This window comes from Tachysurus fulvidraco, chromosome 3 (assembly GCF_022655615.1).
Source record: "Tachysurus fulvidraco isolate hzauxx_2018 chromosome 3, HZAU_PFXX_2.0, whole genome shotgun sequence".
NCBI classification, from domain to species: domain Eukaryota; kingdom Metazoa; phylum Chordata; class Actinopteri; order Siluriformes; family Bagridae; genus Tachysurus; species Tachysurus fulvidraco.
This window is the reverse complement of record NC_062520.1, coordinates 11,723,272-11,744,573: the sequence shown is the minus strand read 5'-3', so window position 1 is coordinate 11,744,573 and position 21,302 is coordinate 11,723,272. Positions and strand designations below refer to the sequence as shown.

The window sequence follows — 21,302 nt, the reverse complement described above, 5'->3', positions numbered from 1 at the left end:
CTCTATTTATTTATTTATTGTATATATAATGTTGTTTTAAAATATATTTATTTATAAATATCATAAATATTGCTTATATTATATTATATTCCTTTAACTCTTTATATATATAAAATACATATTTTCTCTACCATTTATACCACACAGGGTCACAGGGAACCTAGAAACTCTCCCAAAGGACATGGAGCACAAGACCACACCCTGGATATTTTTCCAAAGTAAACATTGGTAAATACAATAATAATAAGTATTTGTATGAATGACTTATTTTGTTGTTGTATTTGTGTTTGTGTATATTTGCATGAAGTTACTTATATTTTCATATATACATATATGTTTAAGATTTTCAGAATACATTTAGGAATCATTGGTTAATCTGTAAGGTACTTGACTATTCCACTAATCAAAGATATTAACTGAAAAATACACTCAATAATACACTCAAAGTACACTCAATATTTCAAATGAAGGAATGCAGGTGGACCACTACAATGATGTGTAAGATTCAAGCTGAAAATCCAGCATCAAAAACTCTGCACTTGAATTAGTTATCTGAAACATTTATGAAGAAATATGAAAAATACAAACACGTGTATGTGTAAAAAATAATTTGTAAAAGGTATATGAAAAGTGTAGTTGAATATATTAAATCTAATTTGAATTTGCAAGTCATGTAAATGTCATCATTAATGTTCCAGCATAGACTATTAGATAAACAGAGTAAGAACAAGGTGGGTAAAGTCTGATGTCAGCCAACACCATGGAATAAGGTGGCATGAATATTGAACTAATAATGGAGAGGAAACAAACAAACAAATAAATAAATAAGATACAATAAATAAAACAAATACATCTTAAGCAAATTATTTTCATTAGCTATGTTTGATATTTCATGCTGTAATCTTTAATTGCTTGAAGAAAATGTGTAATATCCTGACCTATATAATGTGTGCTGGGAGAAATATACTTTCAGAAATGTTTATTCTAGTGCATCTGAAAAATACCTATCAATAAAATCTCCATAATTTATTACATTTTTCATTTTCAAGAAGAAGTCCAAATAGGATTTCTATTAAACAGATTATCTTGCTAGAATTGAGAAAAAAGAGAGAGAGAAACTTTTAAGAGAAATATGTGTCACGGGCACGCGCATCGCAAGGCGCGCCGCCGGTGTCGTGCCCGTGCCCGTGTGCGCGCTCCCTGCTCCTGTGTGACTCAGTGAGATTCAGTGGTGGTGAGGTGAATATACAGATAAACTAGCTAACCTATAGCCACGCCGGCGTTTTTTTAGCTGCGGGAAATCATCACTGCTTAGACAACATGTCTAAACTAGAGCAAGTATTAATTCTTGAACCGCCGTGTGACCTGAAATTCAAAGGTAAACACTCAGTACGTTCTTCTTGTCTAGATGGAGTCAGGCAGCTTGTCAGCAGATTATGAAGCTAGCTAGCTAGTTAGCTAAGATATGCTAACTCAGGTACGAGACGTTAGCTAAAGACGGCTAGCTAGCTAACAAACTAACTAACAGCTTTCCGGCGTCAAGCTCGCGGATAAATGTAGCTAAAGCCCGTTTATACCTCGCTTTTCCTGCCGCCATTTTGAATGAAGGGACGAGGATTCTAGGCCTCTAAAATAATAATAATATTATTAATAATAATATTAATAATCACATGTGTAACTTTAACGGTTTGTTTTTAAGGTTAATTCTGTTCGTTCAGTTACCGCCCTGTGGTGGATTTAGTCTAGCTAAGTTAACTCTTGTGCTATTTAAGTCTCAGCTAAATGTCATTAAACCTAGTGGCTCATTTCCTAGCTAACGTTATGCTAGCACTGATTTCCGTCTAGATTCGCTAGCTGGCTAACTATATGATTTAAATCGCAAAAAAAAGGAATCCAGGAGACTCTAAAGTCGCTAGTTAGCTGTAAAGTTTTCATTCACAAGCTGTACAACAGTGCTGATTCACTTTGCCTGTGCTAGGTGACACTTTGACCAGTTTGTCAGCTGCACCTACAATATAGGTGAACTGTAGCCACGTACAGTGTGTCATTGCTCCTTCACAAGGTCCATGTATGAATATTGGCCACCAGATGTAATTTAGATGGTGGACGCTTCAATGCACTGACTGACCTGGTGCTGGGATGGAAATGTGTGTTGCTGGGGTACTATGGAGAACTGTCTGTGTTACCAAGAGCTGGAGAACAGTCTACTAACCAACAGCAGTCCAGGACTAGAGGATGATTAACACACAATGTGTACAATAAGTAGCCAAGTTCTTTGAGTATATACAGCAATGTAGATAAGTCTTATATAACCAGAGCAAGTATTAATTCTTGAACCGCCGTCTGATCTGAAATTCAAAGGTAAACACTCAGTATGTTCTTCATGTTTTTGTTTTCAATTCCAACAAATTATAATACCTGGTCCATGGTTGTCCCGATGTATCGATATGTACAGTGGCCACAGCTTAGTGTCTGTAGCTGCAATTTGGTGTACATATTAACCTGGACTGGATAAATTAGACTGATTGAATTACAGTTAGCTGTAGTGTTTCAGTACATGCCTGTATTAGCACATTTATGTAGAGTGATATGGCAAAAATATATCACAGTACTTCAGGATAAACAATTTATTACAGTATATAATATTGGTAAGGTTTTGTCAACAGGAAAGCAACAAGGCTACTGTAGGTTTAGGGATCTCTGGTCAATAATGAGAATTAAATAATTCCACTAAGAAAAGGAGGGGAAAATAATCAGTTGGTACAAAACTAGTTTTTAAATATAGACTACCAAAGGGGTTATAAAAGAGCAGACATGTTAATGAAAACACTTTAAAACACATTTTATTACAACAATGAGCAGTATTATTAAATCCGCCTGACTAATATTGTGTAGTTCCTTCTTCTGCTGCCAGAACAGCTCTGACTCAGGGTTAACTTGGTCTGCAACAGTATTTAGGTAGGTGGTACCTGCAAAAATATTTTGTTCTTGCCATAGTGCATCGTGGTGCCATCTGTTACCCAAGTAAGCGATCCACGCACACTTGGTTTTTCACACAATGTAAAAGAAAACAGGATTCTTCAGACCAGGTTATTGCTCCATGGGCTCACACGCTTGTTGTAGGTGTTTTTGGTGTTGGACAAGGCTCATTATGGGCTGTCTGATTGATCTGTGACTATTCAATTACACTGTGTGTTCTGACACCTTTCTGTGATAACCAGCATTGACTTTAACAGCAATTTGTGCTACAGTAGCTCTTCTGTGGGATTGGACCAGATGCAGAGCTCTTGCTCCCCATGCACATCAGTGAGCACCATGAACCTGTCATCAGCTTAACGGTTGTCCTTACTTTGAAATTGTTTTTTAACCAACCACTGCATACCAGGAACACCAAACAAGACCTGCTGTTTTGGAGATGATCTGATCCAGTCATTTTGCCATCATAGTTCGGCCCTTGTCAGGGTCGCTCATATCCTTACACTTCAGTTTTTGGCACATCAGTGAACATACTCAATAACAGTGTAAAATAGTACAGTGTATGCAATTTGAGACAATTGTTTGGTTATGTAATAACAGACACTGCCTCCACTTTGTTCACTGGTATTGCATCACACGGACGTGTTGCACCAATTACTGTGGATGCATATGTGCATACAAGTGTCATGCTAAATGACCGCAGGATGTAGCATACATGTAGTTAACAGAAAGAATAAAAGGGTCTTAAAACAAAAGTTCCTTTAAGCACGTGTTTGAAAACTGCAGCTCAGGAGTACATGCACCTTAGGATAGTGTACAACTACTTCTAGTGATTCATGTAATAGGGTGTGGTTTTAAACCCACTGTTCTGTATGGTTTCAAGTTTCCCCCGACATACCTAATTCAGTGTATTAACTAATTAACAAATCCTTGACAGATGATCTGGGTTAGGTGTGTCAAGAGGAAATTTGACACATTGTAGGGCAGCGTGTCCTCAGGACTGGCTCTGAGAAACATTTCTCAAGATCGAGTCCTAATCATGTCCCTGCTATTCCCTCTGATGCTCTTTAGAGAGAGATATCGTTGGCCAAGACACCAATGTTAATGAACGTAAGAAAATTGAGCTAGAGAGAAATACCTATTATGCCTTAATGCTTTATGTGAGGCTTAGAAAATAAGTATTGGAAATATAATAAAATTTGATATTGGGGATGCAAGTACATTAATGATATGTTGTTTTCCTTAATGTATTTCATTTGTTTAATGACATCTGTACACATTTCATAGTATGCTTACAGTGATGAAACTTTATAAGCATTGTGATATATCGTGATACGTATTGTGTATTATTTAATCAATAAAACTCTTTGAGTTTGAACTTTCAAGTCACTCATATATTTTACATAAAATGTTTTCACTCACAGGCCCATTCACAGATGTTGTGACTACCAACCTCAAGCTCCGAAATCCATCCGACAAGAAAGTGTGCTTCAAAGTGAAGACAACTGCTCCACGTCGCTACTGCGTGCGGCCTAACAGTGGCTCCATTGATCCTGGTTCCTCAGTCATTATATCTGGTGAGACATGTACAGACTCTCATCTTCTAGACACTACAGGGTGTTATGGTTTGGAGTTTTCAAGGTATAACTACAGTCTCTAAAAACATCATGGTATTACTCAATGTTTTAGAAACACACAAGTCTTTGGTACGATTTAAACAAAAGTCTCATTGCACATCATTGTATATATAACAGAGAAAAAAGATAAAATCCAGTAATTATTCTTAAGATTTCATTTTTTATTTTGTCGTGTGTTAATGTTTGCAGGAGCCAAACTGAACAATTTTCATATTTTTTTTAATGATCTTATATCATTTAACTTTTATTATAGTTTAACTGCTCCTCTCTTCTGCCCACTCTTAGGTGTTTACTGATTGCATCAATGTTTACAGAATAATATTTTCACCAGGCTTAAATGGGGCATAGAACCTATTATTTCAGCTGATGTTTGTGATTTTACAGATATGTAAATAATGCTGGTTAAATTGTCAGTCAGACTGACGTGTACAGATAGACCAAAAAGATGAATGGATGCATAAAAAAACAGTCTTGATTTTTTTGTGTCACTATTAATAAACAAGGGTTTTGTTTTTCAGTTCCAATCAATTGTTGTGTGATATCATGAATAAATTATTTGGACTGCCTTGTTCATAGATGTTGTTGTTTTTTTTGTTTTTTTTTACTCCAGTAATGCTGCAGCCTTTTGACTATGACCCAAATGAAAAAAGTAAACATAAATTCATGGTGCAGAGCGTTTATGCACCACTCAACATAACCGACCTGGAAGCAGTGGTAAGCAATTTTTTTCCCCCCTTCAGCGTTTTGCTGCTTTTTTTTTTTAAATTTTGTTGCTGTTTCTAAACTGATGCATTTTAAAATGTTCACCAGAAGAGGGCAGTATAATCCTACACTATTTATTTCCTGCAGCAGAGATCGTCCAACAGGTCTTGGAGTCTTGCAGTCCTGTAGGAAATAACCTGCAATTACAAAGGATCACTGCTTTAAATACTGATATGCTTCTAACAGTTATATTAAAATAGTGTACAGATTGGTAAATTTGTAGATAACGATGCACTAAGCAAACATGATTTATCACGTCATCTTTTCTTTCCCTTCTCACAGTGGAAGGATGCAAAGCCAGACGATCTTATGGACTCTAAGCTCAGATGTGTTTTTGAGCTTCCTTCAGAAAATGATAAAATGGTTAGTAGTGCCATTCTCAGTCTTTCTTTAACAGCTTGAGTAATCAGCAGAAAGATGACATTTAGAATACCGAATGAGCAGAGAGAATTGCGGAGCTTTCAGCTGTCCTGCTTTAATGCTAAACCCTAATATATTGTAACCAGTAAGGAAGTGAGACAAATATATTTATAATCTCAGTCTCAAATCTGACATTACGTACTAGATGTCAGTATTAGCCGGTTAAATGCTACAGCTCTGATTGGGACATATTTACAAGTTACAAATATTGTACGAGAGTTAGTTCATACAATATATTCATAGTTTAATATATTATATGAAGGGTCATAGTTTTGATATATGGTTAGATCAATGGCATTGCTTTATTATAACATTTTTATTCTGCTGTGTTATCACAAGACCTCCCATCATATGTTTTTTGGTGCTTTGTTGCATACTCTGGATTATTTATATATATAATGTTTAATGTATATAAAATAGGCATTTAAGTAACATTAATAATGTAGTTAAAAAAATCTGTAATTTTTTTTATTCCATATTTGATCCAAATCATTAATGGCTAAATTATTCTAAATGTAATTCTAATTCTGGGGGGAAGTCGTGGCCTAATGGTTAGAGAGACATTAACATCCATGGAACATTCTTTTTCAATATATTAGCTTTATTTAGTAGCTGTTACACTTGCTCTTTATTCTCAACTATTTGTATGTATAAAGCTCTTTGTGTCTGTCCTAAACAGAATGACGTAGACCCAACCAAAGCTGCCCCCGTCCTTAACTCCTCCAAGGCAGACAGCACATCAGCAGCCAAGCCCAGCAGCATGGATGACACAGAGATGAGAAAGCTGATGGAGGAGTGCAAGAGGCTGCAATCAGAAGTGAGCAAACTGGGAGATGAGAACCGACAACTTAAGGTACGGAAATGAAGAACTGAACAGAGAGACGTTATGCACTATATAGAATAAAACATTTATTAAACGAACAGTGGAACTACAAACATACTCTTGTTACACAAACACCTATTCATGTGGTTAACAGCAGCTGAATTGTTACTCTCCAGCCTTTGGGTTTAGAAGTTGACTCTCCTTTATCATTTAATTAGGATGAAGGTCTGCGGATGAGGAAGGTCCAGCGCTCAGAAAACATGGTCACAAACACGGCAGCCATGATGAGGAAGGAAACCAGTTCCAAATCGCTCCCCTCACTGCTTGTTGTTATTGCAGCTATCTTCATTGGATTCTTCTTGGGGAAGTTTGTGTTGTAGGATAAATGCGTGTTCTGCCCAGCTCCTTCCAGTATCTTCTGGGTCTGAGGGGCAAAGCGTGTGTTCTTGTCGTTCAGCGTCGCATCAGTGCTAGTCTGGCCTAAGGCGGCGGGGAAAATGCGTCTGTGTACAGAATCATTCAAACAGGCCTTGCCTTTTTGCAATCTCACACGGTTAGTACACATACACTCTCAGAAAAGAGAAGAACAAAGTCTCAACTTGTTTTTTTTTCTCCCATGTTTTTTTTTTTTTTTTTGTGGTGAGGGGTATTTCTTTTTCCTTCAAATGGGACAGGTTTAACTATACGTTTATTAACCATCAGTTGCAGTCAAATTGCTGGCACTGTGTAGAGACCTTCATGAAAACAAATCGATGAATAAATAAAATTAATTGTCCTTGCTTTCTTTGTGGTTTAATAAGTGTTGGAATGTTTTAAGTGTCTTGTACATGTCATTCTAATCCTTTATGAAAATTTAAAACTGAAAAGGAAAAAAAGAAAACAATGTTGCTGGTTGGCCTCTTCACAGTGAAACTGAGCTTCAGATTTACAACAATTTTATTTTCTTGAATGTGAAGAATTCAGCTGAGAGACTGTGCCTCCTTCCACGTTATACGTTATTTTCTCTCAGTCACCTGACACACATCTTACTCTTACATTAAGTCTTAGCATTTATTTTATGCAAATTATATACTCATTTGTGAGGCAACTGTTAACTGAAACATGACCACTCTGACTGTATATGGTATTTAACATTGAGCCACTGGGAAATAAGAGAAATTAAAATTAAATAAAAATATCTAACATTCTTGTTTCAGTGTGTTGTTTGTCTCTCTATACACTATTGTACATTTTTATCGTAACAGAAACTCGATCACTTTGATACAATGCATGCAGTGTATGACAATCTATTACTATAACTTTGTAACTAACATGCTTGCTTTCTTTATCAGCTTCATAAATATTTGATGGTGATTTTTAGCTATTTAAAAATGTACAGTCCACGAGATGGTAAAAGTAACATTCTTTCCACAACACCTAAAAACAAAGGCTGCTGAAGCAGTTCCACCATCATATTTGACATCTAGTTAACAATCCCATGGTTTAAAGAAGCTGTGATCTGGATATAGAACAGTTTCTATACACTTCGGTTTTTTCCTGTGATAAGCAGAAACGGAGTGTGCTGATCTTATATAACTGAAAAGAAAAGTGTGACCCAAATGAGGGTGTATACCAGGTACTGGGGCTGTGTCTTGCATCCATGCCCAAGCCTGAAATGATGGTCTCCCTCCTTTCCAACACCTTTCTGTCCAGAGCTGCAGTGGATCAATGGCGGCTGGTAGGATGTGGCACGCCTGGAAGGCTGGTCAGGACTTGAGCCATTTGTAGGTCTCTGTCCATTAAAGAGGAGGTGGTGTCCAGCTGAATCTTGTCCCATGTAGAAAAGCTCGTATTCAGTGTGAGGCAGACGTATGCCTAGGGCAGCACAGCCTGATGTTGGAGTAACGTCCTGTTGGACTCCCAGCTTCCAGGAGCCGTGTTTTCCACATTCATCACCACTGAAGACATTCAGGAGTGAAGTAGTGGCCACGTCCATTGGAGTAACCTTCATCTGGGTCACTAAAAAGATGCAACAATCTATGGTGATGCTCATACAAGTTTGTTTATGTCATACATTTTTGTCCATGTTCAATACTCCAGACAATTACTAGGTAGCTTTACACATAAAAGAAGAAGAATTGAACAATTAAGCAGTAAAAAAGCCATAACTTGTTTCCTTAACAGAGTCACTTTTGCTCATTAGCACCTCCTACTACTTAATAATTATTGTTTGGGGAGCTATAAATGGGCTTAGTATACCTGTGAATGTGTATTCAGTGCCTCCCATGACTTTAGAGGAGGGAATTCCTGGGCTGTAGTGTCCTTTAGCAGAGATGCTGAATGTTGGATGCCTGCAGACTGGGTCCGAGTAGTGGTAATAATGGCCCTCCCAAATGTTGCTATCCTTGTGGAAGACAAAATGACGTGTGAGGAAGAGCACCCCTGGGCGAACCTCACACCGTTTACTGACCCAGTTTCCGTAGAGACGCAGGGGGTGGTCAGTCCGAGATGGCAGAACTGGTGGATGATGTAAATCTCCTACAGAGATAATCTGGCAGGCGATACAGCTGTTGTCATAAGTCTAAAAAAGAAATTAAAAAAAACACCAGGTATCATAATGGTAATACAAAGGGTTTGAGGTCTAACACCTATTTGGTTTACAGAATCTGCCAGTCTGGCACATTGGAACATCACTTGGGGGGAAAAAGAAACCCTGCCATATTTCTCAGTCAATAAGGTAATTAGTGGTTATAAGTCATGGGTTTACCAAGTAATAACAACAACATAATAATCAGAATAAAACAAAGGTCTTTCATCATGCTTTCTAAAACTGGGTTAAAGAATGTGGTCTGGCCTATTGAGATTTTATTATATCAGTATCAGTTATAGTCCAGTATAAGACATATACATGTCCTCCTTCTAAATAATTAGTGTTAGTGTTGTGTTTTAGTTTGTTTGCCAGTTTCAAAGCCATGGATGAATTCTTGTTCATGAACCAATTATACAGTAATATGATTAGTACAGTAAGCATAACTAATGGAACTACAATCCAACATCTTGTGCTAAATCTGCCCCTCCTCACTTGGTAAGGCTAAAATACACCTAGAATATTTATTGGAACAAGAGGTTGCCTTCTGATCAGTTCCTACTGCTCGGCTGCCATGACTCAACACGTACTTAATAAATTATTCAGATTCAAACTAGAATTCATTAACTACATCTACACTGCATCTTTCATAACGCCTTTTTGTGCCGTCAGAGCGAAGAGTGGTGCCTATGAGTATATGGGTAAGAGTGCCCACATGAAAGGCATTAATCCAGTCGAAAGCTCCTGTTCCACCTCTTAAGTCTGGCTGCAGTTTTCCCTTAGCCCTGCCACAGTGCCTTAGGCACGCACCAAGTCAGAGCTGGAATCCAGAATGATGCCCTTTGCAGCTCTATTTCCTCATTCCCTTTGAAGCAGACAGGGGATAGAAGTGGATCAGCAGCCTGGGTATGCTCTGACACCAGCTGAAATCACACTAAAACGGCAGGGGAAATGCTGATATTTGTTCTGTATCAGTCTTGTTTGAAATAGTGGAGTGGTTGACGTCAGATCATGGTAATACTAGAGCAAAACTGCATGACTGGAGAAAGTGAAAACCAATGAATACATAATGCACTCAGTGTATACAAGGAAGGGCAATACAACTACCTAAAGCACACACAGGAAGATGAGGGCAACCTTACTGATATGAATGAATCATAATATGTCAAATTTGACAGCAAGTGTATAGTAGACTTGTACCTTAAAATACGCTGTTCTTCATAAATTAAACATGCTTTAGTGAAACATTTCATCTATTTTTAAGTTTTGTGTGTACTTTTGCTTCCGACTGCACACACAGTGTGACAGAGGTCTACAGGGCAATGCCATGACTGCCAACATCTTTCTTACTCCAAGAAGCCTATTAATATTCATAGGCAAAGGGACCTTTGTAATATATGGTTTATTATGCTGTTACTCATTTTCATTTAGCCATTTATTACTTAGTAGTGATACTTAGTTGAACACAAAAAGCATGCGTTGTGAAAATGTCAGTATGAATCAGTGTCTGTTTTGCTATGCAAGCCACAAACCGTTTCTTGTTATTAAAAAAAGACTCAGTGCTTCTCTGGGGCTGTGCCAACCTGCTGCTGTGTGATGTTAATCATCCCTATCTTTGTTTTTATATAATATTGTTATGGAAATATTAGCTTTAAGAATGAAGAAAACAGTGAAGAATTTGGCCATGCTAAATTCTGAAGAGCTTTTAGTTAACTTCAATTTCCAGGACAGAAAATTAAGATTTTTTTGAGCACATATTGATAAGGCAATGGTTTCATTTGCGATAATTGATTAAGTTGAAACCAGGCACACAGTGAAAAACATTCACAAACATGACTTTCCTATCCCAAAAACAAATCTTTTGATTTTTACATAATAAGGGGGTATGTTTTTTTTTTCAAGCAGAACATTGTAATAGAGAAAAATTGTGATATCTGACACTTTGATGGTGGCATGGATGTTGGTACCAGGTGGGCTGCTAATCTGAAAACCACACACACGTCAGTCTTTAGAATTTGCACAGAATAGTCTGAAAAAACGCATCCTGTAAGAAGAGGGTATGCAAGCTGAAACACCTTGCTGATCAGAAAAACTCAGAGAGATAAGAGAATGATCAGACTGGACTGAGCTTTAAGGACATCTATAGTAATTCAGAAGAGCACTTTGCAAGCGTGGTGATGTAAAAAATGATTATTCGAGTTACTATATTTTTCCTGGCAGCTCAAACCTGTCCGGTCATTCTCACCATCAAGGCGTTTCCACCCACAGAGCTGTTATTCACTCAATGTTTTTTGTTTTTCAGTTTATTCTTTGTAATTTCTTGAGACTGTTATGTGTGGAATTCCCAAAAGATCAGAAGACACCTGATCTCAAATCAAAGCGCTCACACTTTTTCTCCATTCCTGTATTTGATGTGAACATGAAGCTCTTGACCTGTATCTGCATGATTCTTTGAATGGCACTGCTGCATGATTAACTGATTAGATAACTGCATGTTTGTGCAGGTGTACTGGTGTTCCCAATAATGTGTTTGGTGAGTGCGCATTCTTATCTATTATATTGTCCAGTTTTCACAGTGGTTGATGGAGGAATGAGTGACATAAATGACTAAGATCCAGTTTCAGGAAAAAAGCAAGGTACTTATTTTAGGTCCCTTATACAAGCACTAAAGCTGAGGAGGTGAAGCACTAACCTTGATGTTCTGCAGGGGGGGCTGGTAGCCTATGGGCCTGTAGTTTCGCCTCTGTGTGTGCTCTGTGTGCACATCACCCACAAACAACTCCTCCGCTTGTCTATCTGTCTCGCTGGGCCGAAAGCGCCTCTCCATGCGTAACAGCTGCAGCTCCTGCATGCTGAAGTCTAAGCCGTGGGTGCAGTCACGATCAGAGCCCTCTACCCACAACTCATAGCTCAGTTCTGGCTCCAGTTTCTCTGTCAGACCACAGGACATCTCCAGTTTTACCTGGAGATCTTTGGCCACTGGCAGGCTGTGGCTAACCAGAAGCACTCGACTCAGCTGGTACTCCGACTCTGTGCCTCCACGGACAAGCCACGATGCCTGACGGGGGTGCAGACTGCCTTCGATGAGGAGTGTGTAGCTTGGCTTTGTGCAGTGGTTGTCCCTGTAATAGAACTGAAGTGCCTGGAAGGTGTGGTTTGAGAAGAAGTGGTAAGATCGAGTGAGGAATTCTGGTCCGGATCTCACCTCACAGCTTTAAAAGAGATGAAAGAAAGATGTTAGTCAGACCACAAGATGAAACATTCCCAAACATCATAGTGAGTCCTGGGCAGTTAAAAATAAGATTACCATGACAAGATTTCTATAAAAACAGAGTGATTTGACGAAAGCAGAGATTATACCTTTCAGATACCCAGCGTCCAGCAATATCAGGAGGCATTTGCACACTGATCTGCTCTCCGTCTTGAAGGTGTTTGAGCATGTAGTGGCATTGATTATGTTTGTAGAGCTTCCCGTAAGTCTTGTCCAGCTGTACTGGTGTGAACTTCACCAACTTATGATGCAACTTTTCACACCAACCTGCAGCCATGAGACAGGGTGGTGATGTGCAACATCAGGAAATCATTTCAGCTACACATTACAAACCAAAAGTGCCATCGATTAGGTAACACCAAATTTCTAGCTGAGATGATTCGAATATGGTGAGATAACACACTTTATATATCCGCGCACTGGATTCCAGAAAGGATTTTTAGCTTTTGCCACACTGTGTCTAGTGTGAAGAGTGTAAGTTCAACTCACAAAAAATTGTACCATTTCTGAAAGCATCATGTAAAATAGCACGCAATTAAGCACATTCCTGAATTCTAATATGCTGCAAAATCCAAAGTCAGGCAGCCCAGAGGATGCAAAACACATCACACACTTTACAGCTTATATGAATGGTGTATGTAGGCTGTCATTTGAGACACAAAGGTAACTCTCAGCACCAATGGGGCAAAACATCCACAACATCCAAATATGCAATGTAGCTCTATAACACAAGCAGTCTTGGCAGTTTGCCCTTAATTACATGGCTGAATTAAACCTTGACGCGCGTGAATTAATGAATTAACCAGAACTCATTTTCTGGTCTATAATTAAGGTACAAATTATACAAAGCTCGGTGACACCACGATGGATTTTCCACACAGTCTGTAATCGCTTATCGTGTTAAATCTAATGCAAATGAACTCGAATTACTGAGACCTAATTATAGATGTATAAGTTTAATGAGAGCTGCTTTAACTACAGTTATTGGGTTATATACAGTTATATACTCACCAGTACTCAGGAGGAAGAGGAAGAAGAGGAAGAGGAGGATGGTCGTGCTCGTCGTGTAGCAAAAAAACATCCTTACAACTTCTTCTACGAGTAAAAAAAATAAAATAAATAAAGAGAAACAAGCTCCCAAAGTTTCTGATGAATGAAAAAATCTTTTTCCAGTGTAAGTAAATTATAACTAAGCAGCCGCACTTCCTTCAAGCGTAATGACCAAGAAAACCGCTTAAATTAAACACCAGGTCCACATACGGGACAACAAACGTTCTGTGCATCGTATACACATTCCAGAAATGTAGTTTAGTCCTTGTGGAGAAAAGAAATCTCCAGGTTTGAGTGGCTATAACCTGCAGAAGCAGCAGCAGAGGATGCGCCCTTGGATCTACAGCCTATTTAAATCTAACGCGCGCGCGGAGCAAGTGGTATCACAGGCGAGCGCCGCAGCAGCAGGGTTGCCAGATTGATTCTAATTTATTAGTTAATCCCACGTATTCACAACATAAGAAGAAGAAGAAAAAAATTATTTAATCCAACCGGTGGCCAAGTCGTAAAGTGTATTTAACGGTGTTTTCAGATGTAGTTACGTTTAATCGACCCATACTTCCCCATTAAATTTACCTAACAATAGAGGCAGGTGATCAGTGCAGCTCTCAGACTAGCTGCTGTTTAACCTCTCTAAGAGACAGTGTGTGTGAACATGACTTAGAGTCCTATTATTCCTAAAAAGATTGAACATCTGAAATGCATGCATGCATACAATAGTACCATGAAGAGGATTCTTCTTCTTATCTATCTATCTATCTATCTATCTATCTATCTATCTATCTATCTATCTATCTATCTATCTATCTATCTAATTTGTTTGTTTGTTTGTTTATTATTATTATTATTATTATTATTATTATTATTATTATTATTATTATTATTATCTATACTGAACCTCAATATAGCATAATTATTAACAATAATGCTTCTACTAAGGCTTACCATGACATAGGACCTCACAACCTCAGTGGCCATCATTAGAGAATTTTTCCACTTTATTTTTATCTGTGAGTTGACTAGTACATGTGGACAGCAATACGTGCAGACCACAAAATGAACCACAAACAAACCAAACAAGCCAATCTGACAAGGTATTCTGAGTGTGGTTTGCTTGTGGGCCATTTTAGAGTGATCTGAATTCATTTGATGTGTTCAGAAATGCACAAAACCCATCATTGATCGAAGATGTTTTCGAATGCTAAAAATGTCGGAGTGTGAAAACACTAACAGAGTTGAGATATTTTTAGTAGCTGCCTGTTGATTTCATATGAAAATATTGACTTTTAGTAGTCTCATGACCAGTGCCATTTACTTCAAACCTACACCTGAGACATATTTCTGCTTTAATATAATGATAGTAGGATAGTATCTAAATATAACATTAAATGGGTCGATTTAAAATATTAATATGATTCTACTGGGATTTTAACTATCACATTTCAGAAATATGTGAAGAGCTGTAATGACCAGCAGAGCAACACACGGGTCGTTGTCAATACATAATTGGCTGAGCAAAACTATCCATACTGGACCAATTTATTTAAATAATATTTTATAAATATTATGCAACAAATCACACAAATGTAAAGAATAAAATGTAAATAAACTGTATTTTTGTTATCTTTGCTAACCTGTTTATTTGCACAATAAATTAAATGATACAGCATTTTCACAATTTTAATCAGCTGACCTTTTAACAATTATAACCAAGATGACATATATTATTAACACTTACAGAAGTTCACTAGTTTTTGGGAGGAAAAAATGAATACCACAGACCTTCATGATAAAAATGTGCAATGAACATAAGTGGAAAACATTCCAAACTGGCAACACTGTGCCCAGCCTCCTGCTCCTAAGTGCACATACACCACACAATTAGTAGAGCATATGGAAGAGGATATCTAATCACACAGGATTAACTAAGTACCTGTTTACTTCAATATTTTTGGCCCATATTTTCTATCCATTCTATCATAAGCAGCTCTGTGAAGAAAATGGCACTGCAATGTTCCATGAGAGCATGATATTACATTAATCATCATGCACATTAAAATCTGGGGTTCAGGATTTTAGGTTAGGGAGCTGTTACTAGATGATGAGTTGCTATTGTCATCACCAGTTTAATTGTGACACAACATAGCTGTGTGAAAGAGGGCAATAGTCTGGTTGAAATTCAATTAGCCCCAGGATATTTATTGTGTGTGTGTGATCTGTCTGGTTATTATCAAATATAAAGCACAGACAAGATATTAGAAATCTGTCTTCTCCTTGCATTCAACAGTATAAATAGATAATGTTACCTGAATAATTATATATATAAGAATATGAATAATAAGTGCGTCTTGCTCTTTCATTAATATCATATTATCCGTATGAAAGTGTTCAGTTATGATCTGTCAGGTTCATATTTAATTTTTAATTATTTAAGTTCTTTTCATAGTCACCCAAACACTAAAAGTATTTTATATGCTGAGATTTAGGAGGGAAAAAAATTTGTTAAATCAGCTCAGGTGCGAAGAGAAATTCATCAACAGAGACCTCACACCTTAAACACCATCTACACTTTTCAAAATAAACTGGAATTTATGTCCAAGTCTGACTCACACTTAGCCTGGTGCCAAACACATCTACCACTTCTCATCACATGGGACAAATATAAGCTCCTAACATATTGAACTGGGCTTCTGCTGAATAAAGAAAATGTGCACCCACCAAATTTTAGGTCTGCTTTGTTTTTTCCCCCTCACTAAGCAACATTGCAAAGAAAACAGCGCATTTCATTCTAACAGACATAAAATGGCTTCTTTATTGGACTAACTACTTGCACTTTGTGCCTGCATGTGACCACTATCTTATGCGCCAGGTACTCCATCATCTTCACAGCTCTGACAGCTCTCCAACACCTCTCCCAAGAAGAAGCGTTCTGATGCTGGCTTCTCATAAAGGCTCCTTCAGTGATGGCAGCTCTCACCTGGGTGTTTGTTTGCAGTGCACAGACGGCCTTTCCTCTGCGCTGGCCTGGGTGTCTGCCAGCCTGCTTGCAAAGACTTGCACTCACTCGCCAACCCATCTGGAATCCAAAGCATATCAAACAAGACTGAAATATGCTTACAGAGAGCATTTACGACGGTTAAGAAAAATATGCAAGCGATACCGCAAATCTATAGCAACATAAATGTTTGTAAATAATTATTTGAGAATGTAAATAAACAGACTATAAACATACAAAGGTTTTTGAACCTTGCAAACACTAATTTTTAGATTTATTTCTTCCTCCCACCTTCATATTTCTTGTCAACATCACTAAATGCGTCTGCAATTTGAAGCACTAATATTTACACAACATTATTTTTATTAGTGCAATTTTCAAATTTTCAGCATGACTGCAGAGTCCTAACAGTGTAAGGGAAAAACTCATTCTGACTTCATAGCTGCTCCAAACTATATTTACGGGAAAGTGCAAGTGGCAGAGAGTGAGCAGAAGTGAGATGAAAAGACCAGCAATTCTCTTTTGCCCTCAGTGGGGTCATTCTTGCAGATTAAGGGTGAAATCATGTGGTCCTTTGTCACTAGTTGAGATTGTTAGTCAGGGTTAAAGGTCATATAGTCCTACTGAGATGACTTAGCTGACCCCCCATGTCACAGCATACCAAAAGGATAAAAGGAATAACAGGCAAGCTGAACTCAGTTCTACGGACCTTGATTAAGGAAAAATAAAAAAAAAATACAATAACTTCCTGAAAACACATTTTCTGAAAATGCAGAGAACTTGAGAATCTTTTGAGAAGCTATGAATAAATGTATGAGCCAGAGCTACAGACCGCATCTGCTATTAGGGCAGAATGGATAATTAGCTTATGCTCCAACAAGTAGAAAGCGCACAATATTATGGAAAATGGACTAAAAAAAAATCAAGGGCAAAACCTAAATTGTGGAACTTCATTAAAACCGTGCATGCTTTAATTTTCCTGTTCTATTTTTTACTATACAGACGCCTTTCCCACCACTAATCAGATATCTCTGTTCAAAACGCTATTAAAAGTAGAAACCTAAATCCGAAGGGCTTTTTTTTTATTTTTAATTTTTATTTTTACAAACCTTGCCACATTCAGCCGATTACCATGCAGATCAAATTCTTTCACTTTTTTGCTGTTTCCCTTTCCTGCCAAACTGTCAAAGTGAATAACAGAGAATTTGATGAACACGTCTGTCAAATCTCAGTTGTTGAAACATCTGCAAGTGTTTGCCAAGCACATGTTACGCTGACAACGACAGTGTACGAGTGGAAGACGTGAGCAGACGCCGAGGTGGGTGAGACGTCACTCCAGCTGTTGTCTTCAAACAGACATTCTTGCACAGAAGAAGGAGCCAGAACAAATTTCCACAACAGTAGGATGTTCCACTGAATATTATGAGTTGTTGTGGATGATACTGCAATTCCCAACATGGAACAGAATCTGAAAATTAAGTGCTTGTTTGAAATATATCCTATGTTCCTGATACAGCACATGGCTTTGGCTAAATTATGTTATTTTCCTTCCTGCATTTCCTGACTTCAAATATCAGAGCCAAACAATGGCAATTAGATACAGGCTTGCCTCTAAAGCAGGATGTAAATATAGCTAGTCCATTAACAGTTCTGGGCTTATGATTATTGGTTGCCTCCTTACAGCAAGCCACTACAAGGAAGTCCTAAAAACAATCCCAGAAGGCAACAAGATGCTTTGATCAAAGTGAAATGGCAGAAATCCTGCATGGGGTACACACTTCTCCAAGGACAGACTGCCAATTTACACGATGACACATACCAGAGGACACTGAAATACAAAAATGTATCAGATTTGGATCTCATGTGTAAGCCTGTTGAAGCTGCCGAACCCCAGTTGCTAATCCCCAGGGCAAACAGAGGCAAAAAATCCTTGTTAAAAAAGCTGGCGGAGCAGCTAAGACTACTGATTAGGATCAGAGTGACTTTGCAAGCTCCTGAAATAAAACAGTAAGGATGAAGGGCTTTACTAAGCTGCAGGAGAATTAAACCCACAGAGATCTGATACAGCAATATGAGATGCAGATTTGACATTCCATGAAAGGTCATCCTGCTTCATTTCATATAAGTATGACAAGGTGTGTCTGTCTATCTATCTATCTATCTATCTATCTATCTATCTATCTATCTATCTATCTATCTATCTATCTATCTATCTATCTATTTGTCTGTCTATTTGTCTGTCTATCTGTCTGTCTGTCTGTCTGTCTGTCTATCTATCTATCTATCTATCTATCTATCTATCTATCTATCTATCTATCTATCTATCCAATCTGTCATTTTAATTCTGCATATTCTATGAATAGAGTGAAATTAAGCTTCAAGTTTCAATTAATTATGCATTTTCTTACCCACCGAACATCTTCCAGACCCTCAAAACATTTCTAATATACTGTGGGCGTCCAATACCACTGTATGATATCCCACAGAGAGTGAAAACAAGTGCTGTATATTAATGAGAGTTACTCTGCTGCCAGAGCTCATCTATAACATCAAACAGGAATGAGCGAGTGGTTGCAGGTGTCAGAAAATTAAATTTATGTGAACTCATGGATCGATAAGATCAAATCATGCACACAGTTTCAATTGGTTCTTTTTGATTTAATTTATTTTACAGTTGGCCTGCTGGAAGTCACTAACACACTTTTATTTTTCAGTGTCACAATGCTTTTGACTCAAAGCAAATTCAAAGTGCAGGAACCACATTAAATGGAGGGGTTTCATAGGCAAAGCCCACAGTCCTCCAGTCATTCTGTGTAGCTGGAAAACAAAGTAGCACTCACCCTGTGAGCGTCTGGGTTGTGAAAGGAAGTGGACTTTGTTCCAGATTTCCTCTTATTCTTCAGGAGGGGCTGCACAGGACTTTGATGTGGTGCTGGGTAGGGCACTAAACGGAGAGCGACCAGATGGGGCTTCGCTTCACTGGTGCTGAAGGAATATTTATGAAGATTCAAGGCATTTGCAGACACAGCACTGCTATACTGTTCTGCAGTTTACCAACAAAAGAAGTCCTTCTAATAAGCACACATACATATGCACACAAAAGGGACAGATTAAAATATTTTTCCTCTGAAAGAACTCAACAAATAATACAAAAAATATTTACCTTTGTTAGCTGCAATAAAATGTAACCTCTGTAGGACACTGATTCTGTACAAGGACACATACAGTCATGTTTATTATGAATGAATGGTACCATTTTATTTCCAATTTCCTCTTTGTACCTTTGGCCACTAACTGGCCTGTGTGCTCTTCACCATAGAGCTGTTACTAACTCAGTCCTTTTAGCAGAAATAGGGAAAAAAAAATGAAAAAAGAAAGCTGCAGGAATAGGTCAACTATTCAGATGTAAGTATGCTTTTAAGATCTATGCGTAAGTACAGGAAGGAAAACATTCGGTACTGTAGCTGCAAACTATTACCCTACCTTTTATCAGACTTATTCCTGCAGCAAACAAACCAATTTTTGTAATCTACATGGAAACATTCACTACCAAGAACATTTTCAGCCTTTTTAAATCCAAACAAAAAATGTACAAAAACATCACACTCAAGACAGACAGGTACAATCATCAATGAAAGATATGACATTAGTCCAATTGTCAAAACTAAAACAAGTACATTTTCATTCCATATCACTGCATGTACTGCAATGTGGAGAAGAGGCAAATACTTTGATAATTCAACTCTAGTCTAGAATATCGTCGTCAAAGACTGACTCCACATTATCATGTTAAATGCGGTTCAGTAAAATACAACATAGCTTTCATTTCGCCAAAGTGTGTCTAATGTGCTGAACTTGTTTTAAGAACAATAAAAAGCCATGTCATGCCATTTTGCAATAAAATCATTGGTGTATTTTTACTGTTATAAATGTTAGCTAATGATTTCTCCTGCTACAAAGACCTTTCAGGAAAAAAAATCCTTAGCCAATGACTATAGCAATAAAAACAGCAATAAAGAATAAAGAACAATAGAGATTGATGGCAGCCATGGTTGAAGAGAAACAAACCACTAATTGCTTAAAGAAGCTGTCCTTCACGGGGTTTACATTCCAGCTCGAGTATTTCACACACATTTCTGTGCAGGAAGAAGCAGCATAGACTATTACTGGTTCACTCTATCATCAAAGATGCTCTCCTAATCTTAGGCTTTGGATGTCTTTTCAAAGACTTTTTTGAGCTTGAATTTAAAAGAACCTGTCGGCTCTGCTGCACCACTTCTTATATATGAACTGTTCTGCTGTCTTTTAGAGCCAACTTTCTACATACGTGGATGAGGCCTAGTTTTATCTTAGTGACTAAGAGAATAGTTCACTTTAATTACAACAAAGAACTGTTGCATTCTCCATTCTGCTTGGTCATAATCTATAAACATCTATCTATTAATATGTTTTGTCTAATGCATTTTGCTCTATTAGTAATTTTGTAATTGTAAATTTGAAATTTCCAACCTTGTATGTCTATTCATTTTTTTTATGTCCTTGATTAAGTCTTAGGCTGCTGGAGGATTCACAGAGTAAGAATTTCACTGTATGGTGTGACATACAGTTTACTGTACACTTGAGAAACTCTTGAATCTTGAATATAACAGCACGATTCAGGACAGTAATTTAGCTCAGACTCATGCTCGTAGATGAAGAAAAAAGTTGTTGTAACAAAAGTTTTTGCGAGTAGATTTTGACATTTTGCATTTTGAATCGAGTCCCCAGGGTTAGCACTGTGTAACATTCAGAGGTGAAGCTGC

General features: G+C 37.7%; 2 protein-coding genes across 2 annotated transcripts; one reads left to right on the top strand and one right to left on the bottom strand.

Annotated features, from left to right (window-relative positions):
- The first annotated feature begins 1,170 nt into the window (after positions 1-1,170).
- LOC113644859 (vesicle-associated membrane protein-associated protein A-like) lies at positions 1,171-7,808 on the top strand. The gene is made up of 6 exons (XM_027150009.2): positions 1,171-1,378; positions 4,401-4,553; positions 5,224-5,327; positions 5,658-5,738; positions 6,475-6,648; positions 6,837-7,808. The coding sequence occupies exons 1-6, from the start codon at positions 1,321-1,323 to the stop codon at positions 6,996-6,998; spliced, it is 732 nt and encodes a 243-aa protein (XP_027005810.1). The 5' UTR covers positions 1,171-1,320; the 3' UTR covers positions 6,999-7,808.
- LOC113644857 (protein APCDD1-like) lies at positions 7,668-13,901 on the bottom strand. The gene is made up of 5 exons (XM_027150005.2): positions 13,467-13,901; positions 12,545-12,722; positions 11,877-12,396; positions 8,857-9,178; positions 7,668-8,616 (listed from the first exon to the last, which is right to left on the bottom strand). Exons 1-5 carry the CDS (start codon positions 13,534-13,536, stop codon positions 8,186-8,188), a joined length of 1,521 nt encoding a protein of 506 aa, XP_027005806.2. The 5' UTR covers positions 13,537-13,901; the 3' UTR covers positions 7,668-8,185.
- Between the last annotated feature and the right edge of the window lie 7,401 nt (positions 13,902-21,302).

What these genes read in the sequence shown, in the direction of transcription:
- LOC113644859 (XM_027150009.2), top strand. Translation starts at nt 1,321, where the DNA reads ATGTCTAAACTAGAGCAAGTATTAATTCTTGAACCGCCGTGTGACCTG. An exon ending in GTGTGACCTGAAATTCAAAG is followed by an intron (nt 1,379 to 4,400) that starts GTAAACACTCAG and finishes TTTCACTCACAG; the next exon opens with GCCCATTCACAGATGTTGTG. An exon ending in CTTCAGAAAATGATAAAATG is followed by an intron (nt 5,739 to 6,474) that starts GTTAGTAGTGCC and finishes TGTCCTAAACAG; the next exon opens with AATGACGTAGACCCAACCAA.
- LOC113644857 (XM_027150005.2), bottom strand. Translation starts at nt 13,536, where the DNA reads ATGTTTTTTTGCTACACGACGAGCACGACCATCCTCCTCTTCCTCTTC. An exon ending in CCTCTTCCTCCTGAGTACTG is followed by an intron (nt 12,723 to 13,466) that starts GTGAGTATATAA and finishes TCATGGCTGCAG; the next exon opens with GTTGGTGTGAAAAGTTGCAT. An exon ending in GGACGCTGGGTATCTGAAAG is followed by an intron (nt 12,397 to 12,544) that starts GTATAATCTCTG and finishes TCTCTTTTAAAG; the next exon opens with CTGTGAGGTGAGATCCGGAC.